The sequence below is a fragment of the Oryctolagus cuniculus genome, chromosome 8 (genome assembly GCF_051225735.1).
Source record: "Oryctolagus cuniculus isolate XC-2025 breed Fujian yellow rabbit chromosome 8, ASM5122573v1, whole genome shotgun sequence".
Lineage (NCBI taxonomy): Eukaryota > Metazoa > Chordata > Mammalia > Lagomorpha > Leporidae > Oryctolagus > Oryctolagus cuniculus.
The window spans coordinates 30,561,178-30,571,406 of record NC_142874.1 but is presented as its reverse complement, the minus strand read 5'-3'; the positions used below and the strand labels follow the sequence as shown (position 1 = coordinate 30,571,406).

At 61.6% G+C, this 10,229-nt stretch overlaps 1 protein-coding gene across 5 annotated transcripts; it reads right to left on the bottom strand.

Annotated features, from left to right (window-relative positions):
• Positions 1-990: 990 nt before the first annotated feature.
• LGI3 (leucine rich repeat LGI family member 3) lies at positions 991-9,581 on the bottom strand. 5 transcript variants are annotated; one of them, XM_089302256.1, is made up of 9 exons: positions 8,481-8,716; positions 8,226-8,297; positions 7,514-7,585; positions 7,141-7,212; positions 6,977-7,063; positions 6,263-6,432; positions 5,912-6,076; positions 2,997-3,189; positions 2,700-2,914 (listed from the first exon to the last, which is right to left on the bottom strand). In XM_089302256.1, exons 1-9 carry the CDS (start codon positions 8,699-8,701, stop codon positions 2,848-2,850), a joined length of 1,119 nt encoding a protein of 372 aa, XP_089158382.1. In that variant the 5' UTR covers positions 8,702-8,716; the 3' UTR covers positions 2,700-2,847. The 5 variants fall into 5 exon arrangements, with proteins under 5 accessions (XP_089158380.1, XP_051692728.1, XP_008248103.2 ...); XM_089302254.1 differs by having other exon boundaries at positions 991-3,189; XM_051836768.3 differs by lacking the exon at positions 8,481-8,716 and adding an exon at positions 8,997-9,581 and having other exon boundaries at positions 992-3,189.
• Positions 9,582-10,229: the final 648 nt, after the last annotated feature.

Genomic DNA, 10,229 nt, shown 5'->3' with positions numbered 1-10,229 from the left:
CCCATCCTGTCACTGGCTCAGCTTTCCACGTGCTCAAGTCCTTGGGTGGAGAGGGAGGGACCATGCACAATGCCCCTGTTTTGCCAGACAATGCCTGTGTGCTTTTCCCAAGACCTCCGCTACTCACACGCAGATCTTAGAAAATGTTTGTGGGAAAATGGAATTAAATGATACATCTATTTGGATGCATGCAAAATGTGAAATGCATGCACAGTTTTCTCATATGTATTTCCCATGAAAAGATGGCTCGTAGGCTGGATTCCCATGACAGCCCCCATCTGACTCCTCCCTCCCTCCCCTTTTATCCCCAGCTGTCTTAACCTCCATCGTCGTTGGAGATGGTAAGGGGCCCTGGACGCATACAGTGGGACATTAATGCTGGGCAGAGGGGCGTGGACTTGTTGCAGAACAAGGGTGTGGAGGCGGGTTCCTGGGCTGGGGGTGGTGTAATGGAAAGATGTTTTACAGCCACACGAGAAGGGCGTGAGAAGCAGGTTGGCGGGATGACATCCAAGAAGGCCTGAGACAATGAGTGGCGAGGGAGGGTTTGGACAAAGCTTGTGGCAGAGAAGGGACAGAGAACAGCACCCATGTGGAAATAGCGTTGGGATGCAGAATGGAGAGGGAGAATGGGGACAGGACCTGTGAAGCTGCCCCAGCTGGGCAGCCTGCAGAGGTCGGGGCAGGGATGACAGGTGGGACCGCTGGGTTGGTCTTGGCCCCGCTGATGGACAGACTCAGGTAATGGGGCAGTCCCCAGGATCACGGGGTTGGGGGGGCAGTGAGTCAGCCCTAGGTGGTGAAGACGAGTCACCCTGGCTCAGCACCCAAGTGTCATCACCATGAACTCCTGACCCGAGGGCCAGCCAGCCTTGGGGCTACCCACTGCTCCCCCCGGGAAAGGGGCCAGGAGGAGTGGGAGGGTCTGGAAGTCATACGGCCCCTTCTGTGCAGCCGCCCTGCTCCGTCCTTAACGAGACACCCTGATGACATCTGAGAGTCAGGAAGGGGGTGGAGCTTTTTATTTGAAGCAGGTGAGTCACAGCATTGCCCCCCCCCCCAAGTGGCCCGGGATACCCTTGCACACGGAGCCCCACACAATCTGGGCACCAGGGAGGGAGGTGCTCCTGCTGCTCCCGCCTCGCATCCCAGGGCAGTGCGCCCCAGCGCTCAGCAGGGGGCAGCAGACGCTGGGCTCCCACCTGCGCCTTCCGCAGGCTCCTGGCAGGCGGCTCAGGCTCAGCCTTCCTGGAGAGGCAGTGCCCCTGGGTGCGCCTCTGGGCTGGAAGGGAGCTGGGGCCCCCAAGGTGTTCTCCAGCCATACTCTCCTCCTGCACCTGCACAGGTGGCTCAGGTGCGTGCTGGTTCCCTGACTCTTCTAGGTTTGTGTAGCCACAGCCCAGGGGTCCAGTCCCAGGGGGTAGTCGGAGCCCAAGGAGGCGACAGTGACAGGAGGAGAAACAGGCTTCGTCTGGATGGAGTTGGATCCACGGTGGGCTGGGGCTCAGGGTCAGGGGAACCTCCAGGGAGAACAGGGAGACACAGCTGGGGAGAAGCGGGGCTGTGCTACATCTATTACTATTATTGCTTTGGGCCAGGGGGCTTTGCTCCCAGGAGGCCGGGCTGGCACCGCCCTTGCCATCCCGAGTAGTAGCAGAGGAGGCACGCTGAGGGGTGGGCGAGGAGGAGCGAGGGGCACCGTGGGCCCCCCTGCAGGAAGAGGCAAGGTGATGCGGCGGGGAGCCCCCCCGGCGGCAGCGGCAGTTCTGCGCATGTGCACACACCCCTCAATGCGCAGTGACTCGTGGAGATGGGAGCGGAGGACGCGTGTAGGAGAGCGAGACTGAGCCCGTCTGCCTTCTTCCGCAACCGCAGGCAGAAGGGGCAGCGCACAGCCAGGGTGCCTAGAAGCGTGACCGAGGAGGCTGGGGGGGCCTGCAACATGGAGGCTGAGCAGGTGAGACACCTGGAGCACCAATAGGAAAGGCCAGAGGGTCCGCAGGACGCACAGCAGAGCAGGAGGGTGCCGCTCAGGGTCCTCCGACCCAGCACCCCACCCGCACCACTAACATCCTCGGGGGTGGGGGTGGGGGGAGGGGAGCGAGGGGACCCTGCGGATGTTGGGGGCCACAGGTGACCCCACCGGAGCACGCAGTGCCCGGTGCATATACAAGTGTCATGCTGATTGCAGGATGATGAGCGCTGCCCCCCGGGGCCAGTCCACACGCCAGCCCGTGCGCGCCCAAGTGTGCGCACGTCAAAGGCACGGACACAGCTGCTAGCCCCATGTGTCTTCGCCTGGGTGCACCTGCCGCCCTCAGAGAGGCGCCCGCCCCGGGGTGGGGGGAAGCCCAAGTGGCCTCAGCACCTGCTAGGCACTGAGGTCCACCACCACGTGTCGGTACACCAGCGTCTGTCCCTTGAAGCTGGGGGCCAGGAGCAGCTGGGCGTCTCCAGCAGGCATGTAGCAGAAGGCCCGGGGGGCCTGCACGGCCAGCTCCTGGAATCGTACGAACTTCTGTCGCCCCTCGTCCCACTGGTAGATCTGGGTGAAAGAGAAGTCGCTGCCCAGCGCCAGGTAGCGGCGGCCACCCACCAGGAAGGGCTGCAGGGCCAGGGAGCCCCGGGAGGGTAGGGCCTGCACCTCGGAGAAGCGCGTGCCCTCCCAGCGCAGGATCTTGGAGTCGCCGATGTATCGGCTCAGGCACAGGTAGCTCTCACGGCCCGCCCGGAAGTGCTTCACGGCCTGGGCGTCAGGCACCTGGGTCACTTCCCCCTGGGCCACAAACTGCTTCTGGGTGCGACTCCACTGGTAGATGACGGGCGCCTGGGAGCTGCTGGACACGATCAGCCGCGGCTTGCCCTCGCCATCCACGAACTCCAGGTCCGTGTCGCGGTGCCAGGGGTGCAGGGCCTGGTGGGAGTAGAAGCCGTTCTGGTGCCAGCGGTAGAGGCTGGTGGCGCCCGCCTTGGAGCTGTCAGCCACGGCGAAGTACCAGTCGCCATCGATGCGGAAGGCCTCCAGGTCGTTGGGCTTGCGCACACGTTGCGGGTCGATGTCCTGCAGCTTGCTGAAGCGCGTGGTGTTGGGATCCCAGTGGTAAATGTAGGAGCCGCCGAACAGCTGGGCCACGACCACGTACAGCTGGCCGTCCACCACCATGGGCTTGCAGTGCACGGCCGAGGGGGCTGCCGGGACGGAGGCAGGCGGCCAGGCCGCGGCGGGGGCGGGGTGTCAGACTGGCCGCCAGCTGCCCTCCCTCCCACCCTGCATCCCACCCGCTCACAGAAGCACATAGGTCCCCTCCAGCCCCGGGCTCTGCACCCACCCTGATCGATCTCCACCCCTGAGCACTCCGTGACCCTGTCTCACGGTGAGTCAGCAGTTTCAGCATCACCCTGGCTCTGCCCCTGCCCCTGCCCCAGGACGCAATGGGAAGAGCCCAGGTCAGTGTCCCTGGACAGTGACCCACTGCTGAATCCTGCTGCCAGCCACTGGATCTTCAGTGTGGGCAGCCACCATACTCTCGGCAAGTGTTACCTCTGCTCATCACACTGAAAGGGACCCTGCTAATTTTATTTTGTTTTAAAAATGTTTTTTAAATTTATTTTATTTGAGGGGCCAGCACTGTGGTGTAGTGGGTAAAGCCCCAGCCTGCAGTGCTGGCATCCCATATGGGCGCCAGTTCGAGTCCTGGCTACTCCTCTTCTGCCCCAGCTCTCTGCTATGGCCTGGGAAAGCAGTAGAAGACGGCCCAAAGCCTTGGGCCCGTGCACCCATGTGGGAGACCTGGAAGAAGCTCCTGGCTCCTGGCTTCAGATCAGCTCAGCTCTGGCTGTTGCAGTCATTCGGAGAGTGAACCAGCTGAACGGAAGACCTCTCTCTCTCTCTCTCTCTCTCTCTGGCTCTAACTCTCTCTGTAACTCTTTCAAATAAATAAAATAATTATAAAAAGTGTTTTATTTGACAGTAATGAGGACAGAGTGAGAGCTCCGTGCACCAGCTCATTCCCCACATGACCGCAATGGAGCCGGAAGCTCAATGCAGACAGGGACCCGCGTGCTTGAACCACCATCCCCTGCTGCCTCCTGTGGTCTGCACCAGCAGGAAGCTGGCACGGGAGCAGAGCCACCCTTGAACTCAGACTCTCCAATACGGGAAGCTGGGTGTCCCAAGTGCCTACCCTATTATTTGTCCATTTAGCCTGGCCCAAGCTAGCCTGCCAGCAGGTGACCAAGCGGGGGGGGGGGGGATTGGAGCACACCCGCAGGTGGATGAGACTCAGGGACACCCCAGGCACAGGAGTGCATGAAGACCTTTCCCCAGAGTTCCGACTCCCAGAAGGACCTTGCTATACAAGAATGTGCACAAAGAGCCCTCAGAAAGTTCCTGAAAATGGGGTTCAAGAGGTTTATTTTGGTGCAAACAGTTGTTGAAATCCACAAACAGTTTATTTTCACAATATGCATTTTCCACAACCTTTTAAAGACCCCTTTTTAGACCTGGATTTCAAACATTTTTTGCACAAAAATAAGCTTATCTTTAAAATTTTTTTTGACAGATAGAGATAGACAGTGAGAGAGAGAGAGAGAGAGAGAGAGAGAGAAAGGTCTTCCTTCCATTGGTTCACCCCCCAAATGGCCGCTACAGCTGGCACTGTGTCGTTTCAAAGCCAGGAGCCAGGTGCTTCCTCTTGGTCTCCCATGCGGGTGCAGGGGCTCAAGCACTTGGGCCATCCTCCACTGCACTCCTGGGCCACAGCAGAGAGCTGGACTGGAAGAGGGGCAACCAGGACAGAATCCGGCGCCCTAACCGGGACTAGAACCTGGGGTGCCGGTGCTGCAGGCGGAGGATTAGCCTATTGAGCCGCGGCACCGGCCGGGGAAGGTTTTCTATGCTGAAGTCAAATTCTCTAATACGTCAGGGCAATGCAAGCTTTCTATTTCGTCGTGGGTCAGCTCACTCCTTTCTCAATCTCTCCCCCATCCCCACTGTGTCTGCTGCTCCGGCAGGAAGTGTTCTAAAACAGGGACGAGGGCCAAGGTGCTGTGATGGGTTGAGCATCTGCCCTCATCCCACAGGAGCAACAGTTCAAGTTGAAGTTCCGGCTGCTCCATTTCCAATCCAGCTCCTGGTTAATGCACCTCAGACAGCATCGGAAGATGGCCCAAGTGCTTGGGCCCCTGCCACCCACGTGGGAGACCTGGATGGAGTTCCAGGCTTCAGGCTTTGGTCATTTGGTGAGTGAACCAGCAGATGGAAATATCTTTCTCTGTCCCTCCCTCTGTTTCTGTAACTCTGCCTTTCAAATAAATAAATATATATTTTTAAAAAACTGTAGACCACAATAGTTGATGTACTCATCATTCCCTGGTCTCATTTGTATTCCACACCCAGAATCTCATGCTGTGGCCCCTGGGCTGCATATGGCTCATGCACACTCATGCATGTGCACACACACCCCCACACGGTCGCACACCTCCTGACTCTGTGTGCACGCCACATCCTTTCTCCTTATCTCCTCTAGCTGGGTCTCCCTCAGCCCTCACGACTATAGCCACTCCCGTCTCCTCCTGAATTTCCCTGGCTATTTAAACCAGAACCTGCGCATCACCTCTGACTCTCCCCTCTCCCCTCTCCCTTAGGATTCCGCACTTCAGCTTAGGTACCCCTTCCACCAGGAAGCCTTCCCTGATGGCCCTGGGTAGGCCCCCACCTCGTGCTACATCCATGCCTCCCCCTAGCTGCTGTCTGTTGGGTCATCCGTGTAGACTAGAAAGTTCCTGTGGGCGGGGGTGCAGCTCCTCTCCTCTACCCCTCTGCCCCATACGAACTCAACAGGGTTGAACAATGGTGCCCACTCCCCCACGCCCCCAGCTAAGCCAACGCAGCCGCGTGAGACTCAGGTACCTGGGATCCTGTCGTAGCCTCGGAGCTGCCGCTCGACGTAGTCCCATTTCAGGATGGCGCAGGCACTGGCGCCGGGCTGGGCCAGGGCCAGATAGAGATCACTGGCGTAGAGGAAGGGCTCGGCCGAGACGGCTGGGAAGGACAGGGTCTGGTACAGCACGAAATCTGCAGGACCAGAGGTGAGTCGGCAGGTGCAGCTCGGGACCAGGGGCGGGGAGGGAGGGAGGAGCCTGCTGGGCGGGGCAGGTTGCCTGGCTGAGTCTGGGGCTTTCCAGAGGGGCTGGGCAGCGCCTGCAGAGTGGTGGGGGTGGGGAGTAACCTGGCCGATGCCCGAGGCAGGGCCCCTCCTACCCGTGGTGATGCAGTCAAACTCCCGCAGCGGCAGGTCCTGCACCTTGTGCTCCTGGAAGCGGGGTGGGCTGGCGCAGTAGATGGGGGCCACAGTGGTGTTGGTGTGCGCCAGCCACTCCACCAGCCACTTCACCTTGCAGTCGCAGTTGAGGGCGTTGCCTCGTAGGTCCCTGGATCGCGACACACACACACACACACACACACACACACACACACACACACAGGGGCAGGCTCTCAGCCACTCTGCCCACCCTGGTCTCAGAAGCAGATTGGCGGAGGCGGCTCAGCAGGGGGAGGTTCCCCATGGGGGCGACACAGCCCGAAGCGTGAAGGCTTGGTCATAGACCTTTTGCAGTGCACAACCTGCATCCCTGTTCCTTCAAACCCCCCACCAACCGAGACTTTTATGTTCTCATATAAATAAGGATGATGATTCTGGCTATGCCATAGGACTCCAGTGTCAATTCAAATCAGACATAGCTTGAATGACCGTGAGTTTTTGCAATGCACACACACACAGTGTCTTGTGCATCTGGACCAGATCCATGGCTGTCTCGAACAACCCCAACCTAGAAGACAGCTGCCTATACCTAACCTGACCCCAACTTCTCTGTGGCCCCCCAAACCCAAGCCCTACCTTCTTTCCAAAGTCCTAGGGTTATCCCACTTCCGACTCCCACCCCCTCCCTCCAGACAACTGGACTCAGGCCTTACAAGTCACTCAGGATGTCCAGGGGCCGGAAGATGTCTCTGGGCAGTGTTTGCAAGTTGTTATTGGCCAGCGAGCTGCAAGAGAGACCCCTGGGTCACCCCAAAGTCGTGCCTGCAGCCTAGGCCACAGAGACAGGAGGCTTCGGTCTGCTGGGTGCGGTACTCACAGGTGTGTCAAGGACTTCAGCCCTCTGAAGGTGAACTTGGACAGCGCCCAGATGTCATTGTTCTCAATGAAGCTAAAGAAAAGGAGAACCTGCCTCAGGCCCCCCAGACGGGAATTCCCCCTGCATCCCAGCTTAGGGTGCGGCCTGTGTCCCTGACCATCATCTGGCTGCAGTGGGGTAGGGCATCAGCAGGCCCATGCAGGCAGGGGGGTGGACAGAATGACCCTCCGCTGGGGTCCTGCAGAGGGTTCGAGGGCTCTCACCTCCCATGGCCTCCCCAGCCTTCTCACTGCACCCCGGCTCTCAGCCCCCTCAGCCCACCCCGCCTGCCCCCTCCATCTTCCCATCACCCCTCTCTCTCCCTCCCACGCACAGGTACTGCAGGTGTGACAGTCCCGTGAAGGCGTTGTCTCCGATCAGCGTGAACTTGTTGGAGTTGAGTAACCTGGGGAGACAAAGGTAGGATCAGAGCTGCCAAGGGCACACCCCAGGCCCCAGCCTGCTACCTCGCCCCACCAGAGCCTGGCTGACCCCCTGCAGTGGGAGTGGGGACCCCTGAGGCCCTGAGCAGCAAGATCAGCCAAGACCCCCCTCCCCGCCCAGGGTCCTTGTTTGCTCCTAAAAATAATCGAGCAGGCATCTCTGGCGCCTCCTGTGTCCCCACCCTCACCCTGACCCAGGCCAGCAGCTCCTGCCCTCCCTCCCTCTCTGCTCCCTGCTCCTTCTTCAAGTCGTGGTCCCTGGGCTGGCCTGTCTCTAAGATGCCCCCTTTGCCGCCTAGTGTCCCCTCTGATGGTGGCCCAAGCTATCGCCCCCGATTCCCTTGAGAGTCCAGAGAGGCCCTGTCCCGCCCTGCACAGCCCCTTCTGGGCTCAGGCACGCGGTTCACCCCTCTCCTCTCCCACTCTGCCCGACCCCTCCTCCTGACTGCAGGCTGCTCCGCCCTCTGGGGGGTACCCCTATCCAGGCAAAAGCAGGGGCCACCTGCACCTCCGTTTCCATTCCCTCTGCTCTTCCTCTCCCTGGCTCTTTCCCGCCTCCCTGCCCCACCCGCCCTGGCTTCCTCGGCACGGCTCAGTGCATACAAGAACTGCAGCAACGGCAGGTGCGAGAAGGCTCCGTCCTGGATCTCGGAGAAGGCGGCGTTCACCAGGGTCCTGCAGGGGACACGCGTCGGTACTGGAGGGGGGTGGTCTGCAGGGACTGGGCGGGGCTGAGGGCAGGGGCTGCTGGCCTCCACTTCCCCTTTCTCTGCCCCCCACCCTCCACTGCCCTCCCAGCAGCAGCAGCCCCCGGGCCTCTCAGCTCAAGGAAGTCTCCATCACCCGCACTTTCGTCACCGTGCAAAGTGCCGTGTGCTGCCAAGGGGTGGGGGAGGGCTCCTCTGGTCCCTCCGGCAAGCATGGGGGGCCCTGGAGCAGCCTGCTGCAAGTGGCAGGCTGGCCTGGCCGGGTGCACAGCGGCTGGCCGGTGCCAGGCTACTTCCCACCCCTCCCCCCCACCCCACCCCCTGCCGCCCTCCCAGCTCCAACAAGGGGCCTTTCTGCCCTTGGAGTGACATCACAGGCAGGGCCCCACAGGCTCCTGTAAACACCCCAGCATCAGCACCACGCACAGTAGGTCTCGTTGATGCGGATGGTGGTGACGGGACTTGGTGGGACCCCTGCCGTGGCCACTGCTCCCGCCCGCCGACCGCAGAAACCCCTGCCAGGCATCTGCAACCTCCCCCCCAAGAACTCCCACCCTCGCCCGGCCCCGGGAGTCCCCCTGGTGCCCAGACTCTGAAGAGAGAGCAGGGCTTCTGGCCTTACTCCCCAACCCCCACCCCCACCCCTCCAGGCCAAGGGGACACTCACAGGGAGATGACCTCGGAGGGCAGGCTCCTGGGAACTGCCTTTGAGTCCACACAGAAGGCGGTGTCCCGGGTGCAGGAGCAGCTAGGCGGGCAGGGGGGCGTCTTGGGGGGCCTCTTGGAACTGACTTGGAGCATTAGGTAGAAGCCCAGCACCGACAGCGCCAGCAGCCCCGGCGCGGGGCCCCAGCGGGCCCGCAGCCCCGCCATGCCGCCTGCCTGCAAGCGCTCCCTCCGGCTCCCCGCGGGCAGGGCCACCCGCGCGGGCTGGCACCTCCGGGCCACCGGCAGCTGCCGCAGCTAGGGGCCGCCTGCCGGCTGGCGCAGAATGAACTCCGCCGACTGCGGTCCCCTCCCCTGCTCGCTCCCGCGCGCGGCTCGGGAGAGACGCGCGGAGCCCGGAGCTGCAGCCCAGGGCTGACCGGGCGGGTGGACGCGGACTGCGGCGCGGCGGCGGGGGCGCGCACGGGGGCGGAGGCGGCAGGCCCGGGGCCCGGGAGCCGTCGACGCACGGGGTGGTAGCGCCGCCGCCGCTATGTGCCCGTCTGAGCGAGCGATCTCCCGAGCCATGGGCTTGTGCCTGGCAGCCGGGGCGTCCGTGCGTGGTGCACGCGTGGGAGGCGTTCCTGTGCCCACGTGGGTTGGGCATGACTGTGCACACCTGGCCCTGCAGAACACACGCGCAGGGTCGCCAATGGACACTTGGGGCCCCTGGGGTGCACCTGCCCTGTGTATCCGTGGATGTGACCGGGGCATGTTGTGAGCGACACGTGTACACCCAGGTTGACTGGGGTGCGGGACCAGAAGCACGAGGGTGTACCCAGTCTGGCAGTGCTGACATGTGTATTCACGTGTTTCCACAGCTACCAGCAGAATGGGCCTTTGTGTCTGCCCAGCTGAGAGAGGGATGCAGCCAGTGGGGCAGAGGTGGAATCTGCGGAATTCTGGGACATTTCTCACCACACAGCTGCTGCCTGTTGGGGCTAGGGAGGGCCTTGGCTCCTTTCCAGTCCAACCCGGGCTTAACAAATGCAGAAACTGGGAATGTGGGGAAGAGGAGTGGAGCAGGGCTTGGTGACGACCCCCACCCCCCACCCCTGCCGTGCTGTGTGCTCTGCCTAGGTACTTACCGCTGTCAGCCTCCACAGGGAGGAGGTGTGAACCCTTTGCCCAGGTAAGAGAGGGGAGGTCCCAGCACCAGGACCTGAAAGTGACTGTGATGAGTCAAGCTCACAGC